This window comes from Hemiscyllium ocellatum, chromosome 13 (genome assembly GCF_020745735.1).
Source record: "Hemiscyllium ocellatum isolate sHemOce1 chromosome 13, sHemOce1.pat.X.cur, whole genome shotgun sequence".
NCBI lineage: Eukaryota > Metazoa > Chordata > Chondrichthyes > Orectolobiformes > Hemiscylliidae > Hemiscyllium > Hemiscyllium ocellatum.
The window spans coordinates 82,103,856-82,124,580 of record NC_083413.1 but is presented as its reverse complement, the minus strand read 5'-3'; the positions used below and the strand labels follow the sequence as shown (position 1 = coordinate 82,124,580).

At 42.6% G+C, this 20,725-nt stretch overlaps 1 protein-coding gene across 1 annotated transcript in view; it reads right to left on the bottom strand.

Moving 5' to 3' along the window:
• Positions 1–8,075: 8,075 nt before the first annotated feature.
• The window catches only part of LOC132821636 (lactosylceramide 4-alpha-galactosyltransferase-like), a 72,630-nt gene continuing 59,980 nt past the window's right edge, over positions 8,076–20,725 (bottom strand). The window contains exons 2-3 of the mRNA XM_060834344.1: positions 16,549–16,994; positions 8,076–9,143 (exon numbers count right to left, since the gene is read on the bottom strand). Of these exons, the coding sequence (XP_060690327.1) occupies positions 8,553–9,143; positions 16,549–16,994 (1,037 nt within the window). The 3' untranslated portion in view covers positions 8,076–8,552. The remainder of the gene's footprint in view (positions 9,144–16,548; positions 16,995–20,725) is intronic.

The following is a 20,725-nucleotide window of genomic DNA, read 5'->3' as shown; positions in this document are numbered from 1 at the left end:
ATGTTTCCTTTCAGTGGCGATGCCTTCAGCTTCTCCGAAATTCCTCCCATAATCCTGTGTTTCTCCTTCTTTAAGAAACGACTTAAATCTAGCTGTTTCTAAACTGGTTTTCAGATCTAGTTATATGGCTTAGCTCTTGCTCCTGAGTTGAGGCCTCGACGTAAATGCAATTTGCTGTCTCGTCCAATTTTGGACATTTTCTCCCACTTAACACTGTAGTTCAAAGGGCAATGGACCAGAGGCAAGTAAACATTGGTCCTGAGATCTGCATGCTGGTTCTTCCAGATTGTGGGATTGGGTGAGGAGGGGCGGGGGGAGCAGTGAGACAGGAATCAAGGTCCAGGAACTGGGAAATACCTAGCAATCATTGCATCAGAGAACAACACTTTAAAAACCCCTGCAGGAGATGCTAACTCCCGACTTGAACCTGCTAACTCAATCCAGCACAGGGAATAAAATCAACTACAAGTTAAACCCTTTGCAAATCCATTTATTGTGTCAAAACCATCAGCATTTATATTCTACATATGTAGAAGCATAATCAAGAATACAGAAACACTGCAATCATTCTTTTTAAATCCCTTCGTATCCATTTATCATCTGTTCACCAATTTAAATCATTTTCATACAATTTCATTCTATTAGTTTAAACAAAAAACCTTTGATTCTCCACAAGGGATCAAAAATATTGTTAACACTGCAATATTCAAGAGAAGAATAAAAGGAAGAACTGCAGTTTCTGGAAATCTGAAACAAAAACAAAAATTGCTGGAGAAACTCTGGTAGCATCTGTGGAGAGAGAAAGCATGGGCAACGTTTCGAGTCCAGTGACTCTTCAAAGGGAAGACTAAGCCCTGGGTTCAGAGAAACAAAAGAACTGGATTCCCATTTCCCATGCCCCAGGATTCCTGCAGGGTCTGCTGCAGACACTGGAAAGTAATGAGCAGGAATTCTGACAGACAGAGAGACTAAGACAGAACTTTTGAAAAAAATAAGGAAAGGTGATTGGAACACTTGTTCTGTTTCAGTACAACAAGTTTCAGATAGTTAAAACTGCTTGTATCCCACTGGCTCAGTGTGATTTAATCTCCAAGGGTTACCCTCAGTGAGATCAACTACTTGCTCAAGAGTCCTCATAAAATGTGCAAACGCTGCAGAAAGTGTTCCTGCTGGAGGAGTGGACGACCTCCTAAAATGTCATCATCCTAGCTCAGGCACTCTCAAACAGTCATTCCCTTCGTCCTATGTTTATTTCAATGCCAAAACTTGGAACAAGTAGCTAAGTGATAAACACACTCAGTCTGAATCATTTTGGTAAACAAGGGACAGGAACACACTGCAGAAGAATCAAAAGGAGCTTGAATGCTAAGACAGTTTCTCTCTCCACAGATGCTGAACATCTCCAGCACTTCCTGTTCTTATTCAGATTTTCAATATCTGCTGTATTTTACTTTTATTTGAGGGAAACTAGTTTCAACTTTAAGGCAACAGTCACTGCTTGTGACCAGTGTTAGTGTTTTCTACCTGTTGAGACCCCAATCTCTTGTTAACCAACGAGTCAAACTGGAACCACAAGAGAGGCCATTCAGCTGCAACAGTACTGTAGATACCAGAGAGCTGAAATAAAAGGAGAAAATACTGCAGATACTGGAAAGCTGAAATAAAAGGACAAAATACTGCAGATACCGGAAAGCTGAAATAAAAGGACAAAATACTGCAGATACCGGAAAAGTGAAATAAAAGGAGAAAATACTGCAGATACCGGAAAGGTGAAATTAAAGAAGGAAATACTGCAGATACTGGAAAGCTGAAATAAAAGGAGAAAATACTGCAGATACTGGAAAGGTGAAATAAAAGGAGAAAGGTCAGAGTATTGAGTACAGAAGCTGGGAGGTCATGTTGCAGCTGTACAGGACATTGGTTAGGCCACTGTTGGAATACTGCATGCAATTTTGGTCTCCTTCCCGACTCAAGCGACTGACTGTGTGGAGTTTGCACATTCTCCCCGTGTCTGCGTGGGTTTCCTCCGGGTGCTCCGGTTTCCTCCCACAGTCACAAAGATGTGCAGGTCAGGTGAATTGGCCAAGCTAAATTGCCCGTAGTGTTAGGTAAGGGGTAAATGTAGGGGTATGGGTGGGTTGCGCTTCGGCGGGTCGGTGTGGACTTGTTGGGCCGAAGGGCCTGTTTCCACACTGTAAGTCTAATCTAAAAAAAAGATGTTGTGAATCTTGAAAGGGTTCAGAAAAGATTTACAAGGATGTTGCCAGGGTTGGAGGACCTGAGCTACAGGGAGAGGCTGAACAGGCTGGGGCTGTTTTCCCTGGAGCATCAGAGGTTTACAAAATTATGAGGGGCATGGATAGGATAAATAGACAAAGTCTTCTCCCTGGGATTGGGGAGTCCAGAACTAGGGGGCATAGGAGGGGAAAGATATAAAACAGACCTAAGGGGCAAAGGGTGGTACGTATATGGAATGAACTGCCCGAGGAAGTGGTGGAGGCAACATTGCAACATTTAAGAGGCATTTGAATGGATATATGAATATGAAGCGTTTGGAGGGATATGGGCCAGGTGCTGGCAGGTGGGACTAGATTGGGTTGGGATATCTGGTCGGCATGGACAGGTTGGACCGAAGGGTTTGTTTCCATGCTGTACATCTCTATGATTCAGTGACTCTATACCGGAGAGCTGAAATAAAAGGAGAAAATACTGCAGATACTGGAAAGGTGAAATAAAAAGAGATAAAAATACTGCAGGTACCAAAAAGCTGAAATGAAGACAGAAAATGCTGCAGGACCAAAAAGCTGAAATAAGAAAAATACTGCAGATACCGGAAAGTGCAAATACAAAAAGAGAAAATACTGCAGATACTCAGCAGGGCAGACAGCATCTGTAGAAACTGCTTGAATGTCCCAGCGCAACGATGTTCACTCATCGCTAAGATCAGGCAGTCAGAGTAGTTTCAAGTTGGCATGCCGGGTAATTTGAAAATTAGTCTTCCTTCTGTAGCAGCTTTGACATTCCAACTCTGGGATTTGGAAGGGCTGCAGTGTTCCAGGACACTGGTGACCAGTGTACTAATGAGGAGCAGGGCAATAACAGGGGGGCCTGAGATCCTGAATCAAAAGTGTGGGAGTTCAAATGGTGTTCTGTAGAATGTGGAGCTTTAGCAGCAGAGCAGTGTAACTAAAGGACAGACAGTTTTAAACAGAAGGAATTAAAGTGCAGATTCACTGGGACTCCTGTTACAGATATGTTGGGACTGAATGTCAGACACGCTTAGTTTCAGTGATATTTGTTTTTTTATATATTTTCCAATGAGAGTGGCCATACACTGAAGCTTAGCCTTTCAGACGTGTCCCAACAACCATCCTCTGCTAATAAACCTCCTCTGGGTTTGACAACTCGTTTTCCCTGCACATTCAATCTTGCAACTGTTGGGTAGATGGAACAAGATAGTTTTCCTTTTGGATTTTGTTAAATTGTCCTTCACACTTTAAGATTAAGGAGCGATTTTAGTTAATCAGTTACTGCACTGGGCTCCAGTACAGGTCGCAGGCATTGTTTTAGAGAGGGTTGGTTTCGGAGCTTGGTTGGGCATCAGTATAAATGGGAAAACTCTGAAACTGCAGTGTTAGACTTTTGGCAACCATCTAGAGTTGTGCTGGAGCCTTCAATAACTGGAGATTTATTTCCCAGATACTGACATGACCAAGTCACAGCAGTTTTAAAAAAACACTTTCATTCAACACTTTTATTTTAATTAGTTCCCACTAATCTGGGCCACATGATTTCCCTCTGGGACAAAGGGAACTCAGAAACGCATTTGCATGCATGATTTCACAGGAGCTTCCTCATTCATCAACATGGGGGACAGCTTCTATTTGACTTATTGAAATCTGGGGCAGTAAAGCCAAAGTTAGAAGTAAGAGTTGCTTTGTTTAATATAGTTTATCAGAAAGGAACAAATGTAGAGGGGTGTCACACCACTGTGGTTTGACGATAATGTATTCAGTGTCTAGGGGACAGCTAATGAAGAAATAACCACACAGCACATGACCATGCCCACACTAATCTGGGCCACATGATAGCCCTCTGGGACAAAGGGAACTGAACTTCAGATACTTATTTGCATGCATGATCTCACAGGAACTTCCTCATTCATCAACAACACCCAGCCCCCACACGCCAAAACCAAATCCTGCCTGCTTATTTTCCAACTTGACTTTTCATGGGGGCCCCAATGCCATCCATGAATCAGCCGCATGCTGGCTGCAGCCAATGGCAAACACACACAAACCCCAACCACTCCACAGAATCGTTCAGAAACAATGTCGCCGGGCGATGAAGGTGATGTCACCATGGGATTGATATCGATCCGAGGATCTCTGGATTCCTAGCAGGAGGCCACAGCACGTGCAGCAGTAAGCAGGGTTCCTGTTTTTACAGAAATGGCTGCTCCAGCAGGACAAAGACAAAGAAAAAACATCACCTCACTCTGCTTACAGGATCTGTACTGGGTACACTGTTGGGGGGGTGGGGGGTGTACTGTGTTTAGTGAGAGGGTTCTCCATAGGGGCACAGTGACACCGTTCTATTTTGTGGTTCAGCGTGAGCAGTCTGTATTAAGCTATATTAAGGTATAGTGAGTAGTCTGTAATAAAGTACAGGGAGATGGGCCTTTGTTGAAGTACCGTAAGAGTGATCTGTATTGGGAACAGCAAGGTGTGTCAGGATTCATCAAGATGTTCCAATTTGTGGTTCATTATGTTCAGTACATTGGGTCCAGATCAGGGTTTACTAGAAGTGGCTGGTGTTGGAGCTCATGATGTAGAGGTGCCGGTGTTGGAATGGAGTGGATAAAGTTAAAAATTACACAACGCCAGGTTGTAGTCCGACTGGTTTATTTGGAAATATCAGCTTTCGGAGCACCATTCTTTCATCAGGTAGCTACTTTCTCAGGTATTGGAACTCAGAAAGCACGGCCATTACTGGAGGTCAGACAGTGTGGTCAGAATCAGGGTTCAGACAGCAGAGTCTGTATTGGGGTTCACAGAGCACGGTCTGTATTGGGGTTCAGAGAGAGGGGTCTGTATCGGGGTTCAGAGAGAGGGGTCTGTATTGTGTTATTGGGAGTGTGGAGAACATTTTGCCCCTGGTGTAATAAGCACTGCATCATCCAAATATCAGCTAAATGAAAATTACCTGTTTCGTGGTTTTGATAAAAAGAAAAAAAAGATTCAATAGAAACACCTAAAAAAAATCATCACAAAAGATTCTAATCTGTTCACTTCAATAATCACAGCAAGAGTAGACTGACTGAAGTTACAGTTGTAAACATCCCATCAGCTCTGGACAGGGAGAAGACGCTGGGACAAACAATGGCTCCAACTCAGCACCAAGGCACTCTAAACCAGAACTTCCTGGAATCTTGTCAGAGACTTGAGAAAGGATTCTGGCCTCAGCATGACAGACGACACAGAGACCACAAGCAAAGCAAAGCAAAGCAGAAAGTCGCAATTTGATTACTCACATTCAGACATATAAAGGCAATGCACACACAAGTTCACAGTCTGAAATTTGATTACCCATATATGTGGAATCACGATGCTCTAAGATCAATGCAGCAAACAATGGTTAGTGCTCACCCCCTTACTCTGCCTGAAATGCCCAAGGGTTCTGGGCACCCAGTTCCTCACTGAGGGATCCTGAGGGGCAAGGTGTTTGCCAGGAGGGCAGGATGTTCGTTTTCAGCTCTCTGTCAGCTCCCGATGTTTGGAAGAGTGTGAGAAGCAAACCTGCTGTTATTCTATAGTGACATTTCTCCTCCAATCACATAGAAAGGGTCAGTCCCAAAGGACAGTGATGTTTACACCAGCCAGCAGATAGGAAACATTAAATAGGAATGTGAGAATAGGAGTAAAAAGAATCAAATTATCACTGCAAGCAATCTCCTCAGAGTGAATTATTAGATTTCCATTAAAACCCATGCTAACCTTATTCTTGTAATGGCTATGCAACATGAAGTCTCTGGGACCGCCTCTGCCATCAACGTATGTTCCATTGAAAGAATAGAAAGAAAGAAGGTGATGAGTCTTTAGTCTGCATCAGCCCAACTACAATTACTTCACCACACCAACTCTTTGGGAAAAGATTGCATCACAACATCAAACAGAATCCCCTTCTCCATCTTCCAGTCTCCAGTTTCAAAACTTATCTCCTTGATCAACAAATAGTATTAAAAACACACATACTTACAGTCTTGGGGAAAGCAGATGGTCCACTTTGATCTCAACCAGCATTGAGTGGACTTTAAGGGGAGACACAGATTCAATAATCAGTTTCACACACACCGACAGCGGGCTCTCAACTGAAATGAGGTACATTTATAAAAACAAAAAGCCATGTTTCCAGCACACGAATAGGATCAAATTATTGGTTAATCTTCAAAAGTGTATTACTGCAGCATCAAGGGAGTCAAGAATGTCAGAAGAATAAGGATGTCTACAGGATCCTGATGACAGAATGAAAACCTTCAGTGAAGATTTGGGACAGTAAACAGCCCTTGTAATTGTAATCGCCTGAGAAAATTTCACCTTCTGTAGGGGATAATCCATCTTCACTGGGCCGCCTAGTAATACTCAACCAAGTATCAAGAAGGGGTACCCAGTGCCCAATACCCATTCATTTGTGGCATCCTCCCATTAACATGAAATCTGGCCCTATTCAATCTAACACCATCAACAAGGTCAGTACAGCACACCAGAAACTGAGGAATGCACCACAACTGAGTGTTGGTTTCTACAGGAGTATCCACTTCTAGTTTTACGTGAGATTTAAACAGAATGAAACAAAACCACAACATGAATAAAAATACAGTCTTTCATCAGGAATGAGCTGACATCAACATGTGGGACACCTTCACATGATCCGACCCTTAAACACAATCGTCTCCATGACGTCACTCCAAAATGCTCCAATGGGATGTCCCAGTTGAAGATAAGGCAGCACCATGTCAGCTCCATCCTCTCCAGCTCAGGGTGAAGCTGTTGAAATGATTTGCTGATCACTCTCAAACCTGGATTCCTTCCTTAAAATGGGTCCAAATGTCTGAGGGCCAATCACTAGAAGCACACACAGCAGGAACCAGAGATATTGGAATGGAGCTGCACTGTCTCCATCACATCAACATAGAGCCTGTTCCACTGGAGTGAATACAGGGGCGGTGAGGTTCCTGAGAGACAGGTGCAAAACCCTATCATTGGGTCTCACTTCAGTAACTTTACCGTGGGTACAGTATAATTCCAGTCCATTTTAATAAGCACATCTTCTGTTGCTGGGCACTTTACAATTAACATCTCAATATTTAATAAAGGGGTTGCTCTGATCACACTAATGATGACAGACAGATAGAGCTCCCTCACAGAGGATCCCATGATGTGCAGCAAGTTGACACAATGTCTCTGACCGGTACCTGTATAGTGTTCAGATACCAGTTCGAGACTGATAACTGGGGTCAAGCTGTCTTTAATAATTGGGCAGGTTCCCCCAGTCTTTCTATTTTAATTGTAACCACAGTTGAACTACAAGCTCAATTCCACAAAGTGTCAGACCCCTTTAGTTCAGATACAAAGACTGAATCTGCAAGGTCAATTAATTCATCAATAGACACATCCAAAGAATTATCCAAATAATCACAAAACAGCAACAAAGCAAAGATTTCCCTTATTTCACCTAAAGATTCTTGAAGATCATGTATATTAAGTATAATCTCAGTGCAGGCAAAAGTCAGTGATTCAGTAAATAGATCATGTCAGATCAAAATTAAATATCCCAGAGATTTAGGAATATATTGTACTCTGTACATGTACAAACTAATAACCTCAACCAGATAAGGGAACAGTCCAACAGTAAGAACTGCTACAGTAGAGATATGCCTTTCACTATATTGTGCCTGAGAGCAATGGTCATGTTATCACAGACTTTGATCATATTTTATTAAGAAATGCTGGATAAAGGGGTTGTAAAATATTCACATCAACTTCCAGATAAGAAAGGACATTGGAAATAGTTTGCAGTGGTCATAATTCAGAATGTGAGATAATTAATGAGTGAAGACCTAAACGGATTGGGAGTAGTAAACTCATCGTCATTCCCTATACTGCAAATGGTCTAGTCCCAATGACTGTGTGTGCTTCTGAACTGGATAAAAATAAAAATACAATCATTTAAACGAAGCAAAGTCTGTAATACTGAGATGAGCTGAATCAACAGTTACCGGAATCGACCAATTTTGAATCAAGAGGCATTGAATATGTTGGAGAAATGAACCTCAGGAAAGTGGGCACTGCTGAGTTGGAAGGAAGGGAGCAGGATAGAGGGTGAAACCAGTAAAATGCCCCCAATCCTCCCATTACCCGACAGCCTCACAGAGAGTAGGAAGATACCAGTGAAGATACAATGAGATGAGGCCAAATAGATAGCCATACTGTCAGTCAGTGATTAGCAGTCATTTTGTTATAATCACATGTAAAACATTCCGCAAATTAAAATCAATCTGGGAGAAAATTGTATGTTGTTGGACAATATTCACTAAAGAAATACTCCATGAGTGATCGACTTCCTTTGACATGATTATTCTGACCACCACTTAAAAAATTCCAGACGTGTACCCCTCGTGTCTTTGAGAATTCATGTTCAATTTCTTTACTGTTCCCTTCCCATGTATCTGGTTCAAAGTACCTTTCCCAATCGGTGTATGGAACAGGGTAGAACCAGTTGCTGGACAGGTACAGGATCCCTTTGCATTGTCTATTCAGAAAGTTATCCAGATTATCAGTCTCACACCATTTCTTCAACACTCGGGTCATCAGATCTGGACCCTGCTGACCCCAAGCTGCTCCATTATAATTCGCAATATAATCCTTTAAGCACCTCCTGATGAAGGAATGAGCGCGGTTAAATCCCAAAGCTGCACCATTTGCATAATTACTTGATTGTGCACAAATGAAGTTCTGGAACTCCAACGGCTTGATTGAAATGATATCAGTGTCCAGATAGATGCCTCCGTACTTCCACAGCAAGGCTATCCGGCAACCATCAGAGAGCACATGGAACCAATATTGTTCCAGGTTGGGATCCACCTGTAATAGAGTAAAAGTTCATCAGTTAGGTGTTTTGATATTCTAAATGATCCTTCTCTCCAAATGCGGTCCTCTCCCTCCACACAATATTTACTGGTTGAGCACCAAATACGAAAATAGAAACAGAGTAGGCCATTCAACCTCTCAAGTCTGTTAGATGAGGTCATGGCTGATCTATAACCCCATGTCCCTGATTTGGACCACATCCTTTAATACTTTGCTTCACAAATTGTATCTATCTCAGATTTAAAATTAACAACTGATCCAACATCCTCGGCTATTCGTTGGAGAGAGACCTAACCACCTATCCCCGTGTGCATGTCGAAGTGCTTCCCGACATCTCTCCTGAACAGTCTGGCCCTAATTCTCAGACTATGTCCCCTTGCTCTAGAATCCCCCACCATTGGAAAAAATTTATCTTTATCTACCCTTTCTTTACCTGTTAACATCTTGCAGACTTCAAACCAGATCACCCTTAAAGTTCTAAATTCTTGAGAAGACCAAATTAATTTGTATAATCTCTCCCCATAAACAAACCCTTGTAGTCCACATATCATTCGTCTGCATCTATGTTGTAATCTCTCCAAGGCCAAAGTATCCTTCCAAAGGTGAATGCCCGGATTTGCTCACTGCACTCCAAGTGAGGTCTGGCCAATGTTTCGTATAATTGCAGCATAACTTCAGCAATACCTTGTACTTCAGGTGTTGCAGGAACCAGAGTTGTTCGTATGTGGCGCTTAGGCGATTGGCACAGGATTCCCATTTCCTGGCTTGTCTTAGCGTCTCTCGTCTGTAGGTGTGAGAGACGCTAAGACAAGCCAGGAAACTGGAACTTTGTACTTCAGTCCTCTCGATATAAAGGTCAGCATTCCATTAGCTTTCCTGACTATGTTTTGTATATATTTATAGCATTCTAAATATCCTTTCCCCTGAAACCCAAGTCTCTTTGGATCTCCAATATATTAAGTTCAAACCAAAAAAATGTGGGTTTGCTTCCTGGAGAATTAACTGTGGTATGGGGAAGTGCAGACTTTCTGGGATGGCACGGTGGTTCAGTGGTCAGCACTGCTGCCTCACAGTGCCAGGGACCCGGGTTCAATTCCCTCCTTGAGTGATTATCTGTGTGGAGTTTGCACAGTCTCCCAGTGTCTGCATGGGTTTCCTCCCACAGTCCAAAGATGTGCAGATTAGGTGAATTGGCCATACTAAATTGCCCATAGTGTTAGGTGCATTAGTTAGAGGGACTGGGTAGGTTACTCTTCAGAGGGTTGGTGTGGACTTGTTGAGCCAAAAGGCCTGTTTCCACACTGTAGGGAATCTAATCTAAATATTAACTTCAAAGTACCCTGATCTAATCCTTTCTCTGTCCAAAACGGATAACCCCATACTTGCTTACATTGAACTCCATCTGCCACAGTTGCACCCATTCACTTAATCTATCAACTTAATCTATCATCCATTTCATGCTATGATCTACACTGTCTACAACATCACCTAACTTTGTGTCATCATTGGATATAGGATTGTTCATGTCATTAAAAAATTGATCATTCCTGAGAGCACTTTGTAACTGGCTGCAAGGCAGATCATGAGTAAAGGAGAATCTAGGTTAGTTCACTCTTAAACCTGCACGGTTTTTCAAGAGAAAAGCTGCAGTCAATTTCCCCATTGACCCCAGTACAGTCTCCAACTTCAACCACCAGAGCCAGTGTCCTGGGAACCACACCACAGCACATGTCAAATAAAACTTTAGTTCAAACAGATAGAGAAACAACTTCTTAGTCTTCAGATCAAATGAGAACCCAGAGAGACAGTTGGAGGTGTGATAGGACTGTTTGCTGCATCAGTTTCCCCGGATGGAAACAGATGCTGCTCAGACCAGAAGTTCAACAAAACTGCCCCACAGCAAAAAAAAAATGGAGTTAGGGGTGTGTGGCCTCCACTCCTTAAAGGAAGGAGGTCCCACTCTAAAGAACAGCCAGTCAATCACAAGAGTGATCTATACAGGAGCTCAGCAAGAGATTGGATTCAAGTATGAGACCACTACCCCCCTCAAGGACTCGAAATCCCACCCTCCTGTGGTGCTGGCCAAGCTGATTGGCTGCCTGCTGTGTGAAACACCCAGAAACCAATGGTAGTCACTGCTGAGACAAGGAGGTCAATATGAACACAAGGCACCTTTCTCGATGTTATGTGGTGCCAATTTTGTGTTGGGTGGGAATTGGCGAAACTGGTGACAGGGTGTTGGGTTTTAAAACTCAAGAGGAAGGACAAAGGAGGTTACAATTTCAGTGAGGAAGCCCCACAAAAAGGCATGTGGATGGCTATATGAATAGGAAGGGTTGAGAGAGATATGGGTCAAATGCTGGCAAATGGGACTAGATTGCGTTAGGATATCTGGTTGGCATGGATGAGTTGGACTGAAGGGCCTGCTTCCATGCTGTATATCTCTATGACTCCATGAGCAGCCCAAAGGGGATAGCCTTATTTCTTGTCTATCTTTAGATCCTGCAAAGAAAACTATCAAGCTAATTTGCACCTGTGATAGCAAGGTAGGTAGTCTGACATCCTTAACAGGCATTAATGAATGAATTAAGGGTTTCAGTCGGGCTAAGGATGGGCAGGCTACCAGATTCCCTACATATCCCCTCTAAAGGGCTTGTGTGCACAATGGTAATGGCCCTGCCTCCAAGCCAGAAGGTCTGGCTTCAAATCTCACATGGCTGTTTGACATAACAAGTCAGAACAGGTGGATTAGAATAACACAGTGAGTAACTTACTTCCCGACTCCCCCAAAGCCTGTCTACAATCTACAAGGTACAAGTCAGGAGTGTGCTGGAATACTCCCCACTTGCTTGGATGAGTGTGTACCCTCAACAATACTCAAGCAGCTTGACACCATCCAGGACAAAGCAGACACAAGCATCCATTCCCTCCACCAATGACGGTCAGTAGCGGCTGTGTACTATCTATAAGAAGCACTGCAGAAATTAACCAAAGACCCTCCAAACCCACAACCACCTCCATTCAGAAGGATTCAGCAGCAGATACAGGAGACTATCACCCTGCAAGCCATCCTGACTTGGGAATATATCGCTGTTCCTTCACTATCACTGGGTCAAAATCCCGAAATTCCCTCCCTAACAGCATTGTGGATCTACTTACAGCAGTCAGCTGCATTCTATAGAAATTACAATTTTTCCTTAGTGTACAGACACCAGATCAAAGGTCAAACAATAGATTAGAAAAAGCTAATCATCTAAAGTTTGACAAACAGTTGGAAATGCTCCATGTTCCATTGGAAGGAGAGGGAGTGTTAAAGAACATTGTTTAGGAGATATAGAACATAGAACAATGGAATGCAGAACAGGCCCTTCGGCCCTCAATGTTGCGCCGACCTGTGAATTAATCTAAGCCCAATCCCCCTACATTATCCCATCATCATCCATACGTTTATCCAAGAACTGTTTAAATCTCTCTAATGTGGCTGAGTTAACTACATTGGCAGGCAGGTCATTCCACACCCTTACCACTCTCTGAGTAAAGAACTTGCCTCTGACATCTGTCTTAAATCTATCACCCTTCAATTTGCAGCTATGCACTCTCATGCAAGCCGACGTCATCATTCTAGGAAAAAGATTCTCATTGTCCACCTTATCTAATCCTCTGATCATCTTGTATGGCTCTATTAAATCCCCTCTTAGGCTTCTTCTTTCCAATGAGAATAGACCCAAGTCCCTCAGCATTTCCTCATAAGGCCTTCCCTCCAGACCAGGCAACATCCTGGTAAATCACCTCTGCACCTTTTCCAATGCTTCCACATCCTTCCTGTAACGGGGCGACCAATACTGCACACAATACACCAAGTGTGGCTGCACTAGCATTTTGTATAGTTGCCACATGACATCACGGCTTTTGAACTCAATCCCTTTAGCAACAAAACCCAACACACTGTATGCCTTCTTAACAGCACTATCAACCTGGGTGGCAACTTTCAGGAATTTATGTACATGGACACCCAGATCCCTCAGCATATCCACACTACCAAGAATCTTTCCATTGACCTAATATTCTGCCTTCCTGTTATTCTCCTCAAAGTAAATCACCTCACATTTAGCTGCATTAAACTCTCATTTGTCACCTCTCAGCCCAATTCTGCAGTTTATCCAAGTCCTCTTGCAACATTCTTCCACACTGTCCACTACTGCACCAACTTTGGTATCATCTGCAAACTTACTAATCCATCCACCTATGCCTGCGTCTAAGTAATTTATAAAAATGACAAACAGCAGTGGTCCCAAAACAGATCCTTGTGGCACACCACTAGTAACCGGACTCCAAGCTGAATATCTTCCATCAACCACCACTCGCTGCCATCGTCCAGAAAGCCAATTTCTAACCCACACTGCTAAATCACCCTGAATCCCTTGCCTCCACACTTTCTCCAACAGCCTACCATGTGGAACCTTATCAAAGTCTTTCCTGAAGTCCATTTACACCACATCAACTGCCCTACCCTAATCTACATGCTTGGTCACCTTCTCAAAAAACTCAATGAGGCTTCATGACCTGCCCTTGATGAAACCATGTTGACTCTCTCCTATCAAATTGGTGCTTGCTAGATGATTATAAATCTCTTATAATCCTTTCCAAAACCTTTCCTACAACAGATGCAAGGCTTACTGGTCTGTATTACCTGGGTCATCTCCACTGTCCTTTTTGAACAAGGGCACAATATTTGCAATCCTCCAGTCCTCTGGTACATGTTATCGGGGAGATAGTGAGGGATCAAGAAACCAGAGAGAAAAGGAAAACAATTCAACTGAGCCAACACAAAAAAAACCTCCTAAGTTGTCATAAATAATTTTGACGGACACACAGGAATGAAAATGGAGCCAATTTAGAGATAAGATCAGATGCTGATGCTCTGTCAGGAAATGGCCCAAGAATGGTCCAATAACAATCAGTAATAAGCAGGGCTGGTCTGCCAGAGATGGCATCTGACTAGAAGATGGCATTCTGCAAGAAGGATTCAGATTAACTGTACTCAGAATGATGCAGGAGGAACACGACCACGTGGGAATGGAAGAGAGTAAACTCAGAGCAGATCAGCTCCAGGAGTTGTATCTGCACGCCTTATAAGCAGAGACAGTGATAGATACTGAATTACCATCCAGATAAAGGTAATCTGTGGGGACAATTTACTCACACATAATCAACAATAGTCCCACAGTTGTTGGCAATTACTCAAGGTTCTCTTTTATTGAAAAGATAAGATTTGACAGCTACAACAATCATTTCAGTTGCAGGAATACAATTCACTGAGCAATGGATTCCGAGAATAAATATGTGACAATGGAACTCAGTTAATCTCCAAAGAATGGAAGGAATACACTGAACAGTATGGGTTGACCATCTCCGACACCAGGTTTAGAAAGCCATATCCAGGCAGTCAAGAGAACCCTCACAAAACATCAAGAGTCATAGTCATACAGCATGGAAACAGACCCTTAGACCCAACTCATCCATGCCAACCATGCTTCCTAAACTGAACTAGTCCCATTTGCATGTGTTTGGTCTATATCCCTCTAAAACTTTTCTATTCACATAAATGTTCAAAAGTCTTTTAAAGTCTGTAATTGTACTAATGAAGGCTAATGTGCCAAATGCCTTCTCAATTACCCTGTCAACTTTCAAGGAACAATGTACCTGAACCCCCAGGTCTCAGTGTTTGACAATACTCCCCAGGGCAAAGGAACACCCTAAGCCTTGCCGTATTGTCACTTCAATCCACACATCTCAAGCTCATCATGAAATCGTTGCAGAACAGGAATTCCCTGAATGGAAGAAAGTACAAGATGATTCTGCCAAGACACTCCTTCCATACGACCAGGAGGAAGACAGACAACAGGAAGGAGCTCAACACTTCAACAAGAATGCTAATTCCCTCCTGAGCTGTTGAGTTCTATATGTACAGCATTCAATCATGAAAACCTAGAACCCAGTAAAAGTTCCGGGTGAATCTGAGATTCCAAAGTCACATGCATCATTGAGTTTATCGTTAAGCAGGTGAACAGTAACAAAATCCATACTGAAACTACTCTCAAACCGGAAAAACAGCAATGATAAACAATGGGTTCTAATCTCTCCTGGATAAATCAGGTCTCAGAATGAAATCTGCTTTGATAGATTTGGTTTGGTTAGTTAATTATGTTAGTTAACAGAGTGCTCAGTCACATATTCACATAAGGCTGTAGATTTTCGTTAACAACACGAGTTGAAAGAGGGCTGTGATCTCTCTTGATTCAGGGCTTTCTCAAGGATACCGTCAGGAAATAGTTTTAAACTATGTTTAGTTTCATGTTTTAACTTTACTTTTTTCACTTTAGATTGTATTTTTCTACTTTTTGTTTGTAAAACTCTTGCTATAGAAACCCTATTAATTTGTGTGAACATGTTTCAGTAACTAACCATCATGTTAACTAATTAGTTTTAATCCTGCGCTTTTACAACCCCTGTTTAACTAATTAAAGAAACACTTGAGCCTGGTTCTTTCTCCAGCTCTGTGTCAGGAATTAACTTGTTCAGTTGCAGGCAGCTCAGAGAATGGTTAGAGTTTGATTCTTGGAATAAAGAGGTTGCCTCATGAGCAAAGAGTGAGTAGTCTGAATCTCCACTTGTCCGAGATTAGAAGTAGAAGAGATGATGGCATTGAGAGGATGTTTCCCTCTGGGGGGGCACTGCAGAAGTGGGGCACAAAATTTCACAATAAGGCCTCTATTTATTACAGGTAAAAGGTAGAAATTCCCTACTCAGTGGTTCATTAATCATTGGAATTCTTTTCCCTGGGGAAAACTGGAGGTGAGGTCAATGAATATATTCAAGGCTGAATTTGATTTTTTAAATTATTCTTAAGCATGTCAAAGGCTTTTGAGGCAGGTAGAGAAAGGTGTTTCAGGCTCAAGGGGTCAAATAGTTTACTGTTGCTCCTAAATGTTACGGTCTTATTGTCTCAACTTGGAAAGAGACATTTACAAAGCAATGAATATGGTCTAATATTATTGGACAAAGATTGAACTAACATGCTTTGAACTGGAGAGTTTCCAAATTAATAGTTCCCCATCTCACCAATGAACAATTGAATAATTGAGATAAATAATGATTTTCAGAAAGAAAATGACTCTAGTCTTCTTGCAGGTTCTGCAAATGATTCATTAGGACCTGAAACTGAAATTCAATCTAAAACCCACAGGAATTCCAGTTCAGCATGATCCATCATCAGATATTTAGAAACTGGGGATTTAACTTGTCAGTGTAAAGTTTACTATTTCATTTTTCAGATTGATAACCAACAACAGCTTCTTTCATCCACAAACCAAGCAGCCAGCTCTGTACAATTCCTTACCTTCTCATACCATCCAGCCAAGGGCGTGTTGTTGAACAATTCTTGAGGATTCAAGGGCAAGATGATGACATTCTCGAATGAAGAAAGCAAAGAAATGGCTTTGTATTCAGGTTCTCGATACGCAGATATATTCGCATTGAAACCACTCATGAGGTAATAAACTGTTTTGTTTCGGTTTTGTCTAGCTGCTGATTCAATGCTGCACATGGCCAACGGGGAAGGTGCTAGATCATTGGAAGTCTGTACAAACATAATTCCAGGCTCTCTGATTGCGTCTGATTGACTCAAACGTATTGCCAGTCTTGAAGCTTTTTTCGGGAAGGGGTATTTGAGCTTTAAAGGTTTAAACTCAAAGACATAATAGTAGACAATGGAACTAATGATTAGGATAAGTACCAAGGCTTTGTGCCAACTTTTCAAAATTAGAACTGAATCCTCCATGGCCACTGTGAAGAGAAATAATGATTGAGAAGTAAGTAAAATAGTCCAGTTGTGGCGTCCCACAGTCATATCAGTAACAAGCATCAATAAATTCAAAAGCAAAACACTGTGGTAACTGGAAATGGAAATAAAACAAAACAAACTCAGCAGGTCTGCAGAATGCGAAACAGAGTTACTAATTCACTTTTAATAAAAGATATTAAGATACGATTGGAGACACTGGATACTGTAGAGGATATGGGCCCTGATAATGTTCCAGCAATAGTACTGAAGAGATAAAAGCTTAACAGATCTGGCAGCATCTGTGAGAAACATTTTACTCAACGTTTGGAGTCGAGTGACCCTTCCTCAGAACTGAACTGAAGACTTGTACTCCACTACCCTGGCCAAGCTCTTCCAAGTACAGTTACAATACTGACGTCTACCCAATAATGCAGAAAATTGGCCAGATATAACCAGTTAGCAAAAGAAGGACAAACCCAACCAGGCCAATTATCACCCCACCAGTCTACTCTCGATCATCAGTAAAGTGATGGAAGGTGTCACCAACAGCACCCGCTCAGCAATGACCTGCTCAGTGATGCTCAGTTTGGGTTCCACCAGGGCCACTCAGCTCCTGACCGCATTACATCCTTTGTCCAAACATGGACAAAAGAGGCGAGGTGGGAGTGACATCAAGGCTGCACTTCATGGAGTGTGGCATAAAGAAGCCCTACCAAAACTGGAGTCTGTAAGGAATTGGGTGGGAAAAAATCTGCACTTGTTGGTGTCATACCTGACACATCGGAATTACTTAAGGTTCTGTACACCAATCATCTCCACTCCAGGACAGTCTGCAGGAGCTCTTCAGAGTGTCCTAGGCCCAACCATCTTCAGTTGCTTCATCAATGACCTTCCATTCATTCGAAGGTCAGAGTGGGGATGTTCGCCGATGATCGCATCATGTTCAGCACCATTTGTGACTCCTCAAATACTGAAGCTGTGCATGTTCAAATACAACAAGATCTGGAAAACATCCAGGTTTGGCTCAAAGGTGGCAAGTAGCATTCATGCCACACAAGTGCCAGGCAAAGACTATCTTCAACAAGAGAGAATCTAACCATCACCCGTTGAAGTTCAATGGCACTGCTATAATTGAATCCCCAACCATCAACATCCCGGTAGCTACCACTGAGCAGAAACTGAACTGGACTACAACAGCAGGTCAGAGAGAGGCTGGAAATTCTGTGATGTGTAACTCATCTCCCCAAAAATCTGTAAGGCAAAAGTCAGGAATGTGATGGAATATTCCCCACTTGCCTGTATAAATGAAGCTCCAACAATATCTAAGCAGCTCAATAACATCCAGGACAAAGCAACCTACTTGACATGCATCCCATCAACCACCTTTAACAGTTATGGCCTCTGCAATCAACAAACAGTAGCAGCAGAGGGGAGATACAGCAAGACATTTTACAGCAGTTCATGAGGCACCTTCCAAACCTGGCATCTAGAAGGACAAGAGCAGCACCTATGTGGAATTACCTCCAGCTGTCTTTCCCTCTGAGCCACACATCATCCTGACTTTGAGCTTATCACCATTCCTTCACTCATGAGGTCATTAACCTAGAACTCCCTCAACAACAGCACTGTGGGGGCATCTACACCACATGGACTACAGTTCATGATGATAGCCCACCACCACCTGCACAAGGGTAATTGAGGATGAACAGAAAACGTGTTTGGTATACTTTCCTTTATTGGTCAGAGTTTTGAGTACAGGAGTTGGGAGGTCATGTTGCGGCTGTACAGGACATTAGTTAGGCTACTGTTGGAATTTTGCGTGCAATTCTGGTCTCCTTCCTATCGGAAAGATGTTGTGAAACTTGAAAGGGTTCAGAAAAGATTTACAAGGATGTTGCCAGGGTTGGAGGATTTGAGCTATAGGGAGAGGCTAAACAGGCTGGGGCTGTTTTCCCTGGAGCGTCGGAGGCTGAGGGGTGACCTTATAGAGGTTTACAAAATTATGAGGGGCATGGATAGGGTGAATAGGCAAAGTCTTTTACCTGGGGTTGGGGAGTGAACCACCATTACAAAGATCTAAAGATGAGGAGATAACAGCTGTGAATGATCTTTGCAGGGTACACAATGTTTTGTGAAGACAAACAGAATGGCAATGGACAAGGAGTAGCCATGTTAGTAAAGGCTGACATAAGGGACACTGGTGAGTAAAGATCAGATCCTCACAAGATCTTGAATTGGAATCAGTCTGGATCGAAATTCAATATTGTCGGAACCAGCATACTTTGATTGCAATTGTTCACCAGGACATATCCCTTTGGACAGAGCAGAGAAATAATTGGAAGGTGTGTCAAGGGCAGTGTAATAATTGTGGGGGACTTTAGTTTCCATTTAGAATGGACCAATCAAGTTGGCAAGAGTGGTCTAGATGATGAGTCAAAGAGTTATAGAGTTTGTGACAAGTCCCTGGAACAATACATTGTGGAACCAACAATAAATAATGCTGTCATGGATCTAGTTATGTGAATTGAAGCAGGGTTAATCAGAAATCTCATAGCAAGAGATCCAATGGGAAATAGTAATAGTAATATTACTCCACTTGTTTACCAAGTATCTGCCTCTGCCTTAAAAATGTTCAGCTTCCACTGCATTTCAAAGAACAGAATTACAAGAAAAAACAAAAGGTGCTGGAAAAGCTCAGCAGGTCTGGCAGCATCTGGGAAGAGAAATCAAGTGACCCTTCCTCAGAACTGATGACGTCAAAATCAGAGATCACACGACACCAGGTTATAGTCCGACAGGTTTATTTGAAATCACAAGCTTTCAGAGCACTGCTTCTTCATCAGGGGAAGGCAGCACTCCCAAAACTTGTGAGTTCAAATAAGCCTGTTGGATTACAGTCTGGTGTTGTGTGACTTCTGACTTTGTCCACCCCAGTCCCAACACCAGCATCTCCACATCAGAACTGATGTTAACTGAGAAAATGTTGGTTTTCATGAAGAAAATAGGGGAGGGGGGGGGGGCAAGCTGTAAGTGATAGGTAGAGGCAGAAGAATGGTTGGACAGACAAAAGAAGGGACAACGGTCAGCCTCGGAGAATAAATAGGTGCTAATGTGGACGATTAGTGGCTAACAATGGATTGTGTAATGGCAGCCCATGTGATAACAGGGCCTGGTGTGTGGAGGGAGGGTTAAGGACATAGAGGAAGGTGCTTCGAGCCCAAAAATTGTTGAACTTGATCTTAAATCCTGAAGGTCATAAAGTTCCCAAGTGGAAAAGGTGGTGCTGCTCTTCCAGCTGGGTTTTGTTGGAGCACTGGAACAGGCCTGAGACAGAGACATTGGCCAGGGAACATGGTGATGTGTTGAAGTGGCAGGCAACTGGAAGCTCCGGGTCTTTTTTGCGAACACGAGATGTTCTGGGAAGTGGTCACACAATCCACACTTCACAGAACATAGAACATAGAACAATACAGCACAGAACAGGCCCTTCGGCCCACTTCATTTCCCCAATTCACCACATTGTGAGCAGCGAATGCAGTCGACTAGATTGAGACAAGTGCAGGTAAAGCATTGCTTCACCTGGAAGGGGTGAGAAAAATATTTTCTTTACACTTGTTTTAAATTGGTGGACCCTTATTTTTAAATAGTAATCCTAGTTTTAGACACTCTCACATCCTTCGACCTCCTCCCTGTCAAGACCCCCAGGATCTTGACACCTCAAGAAACTTCTTCC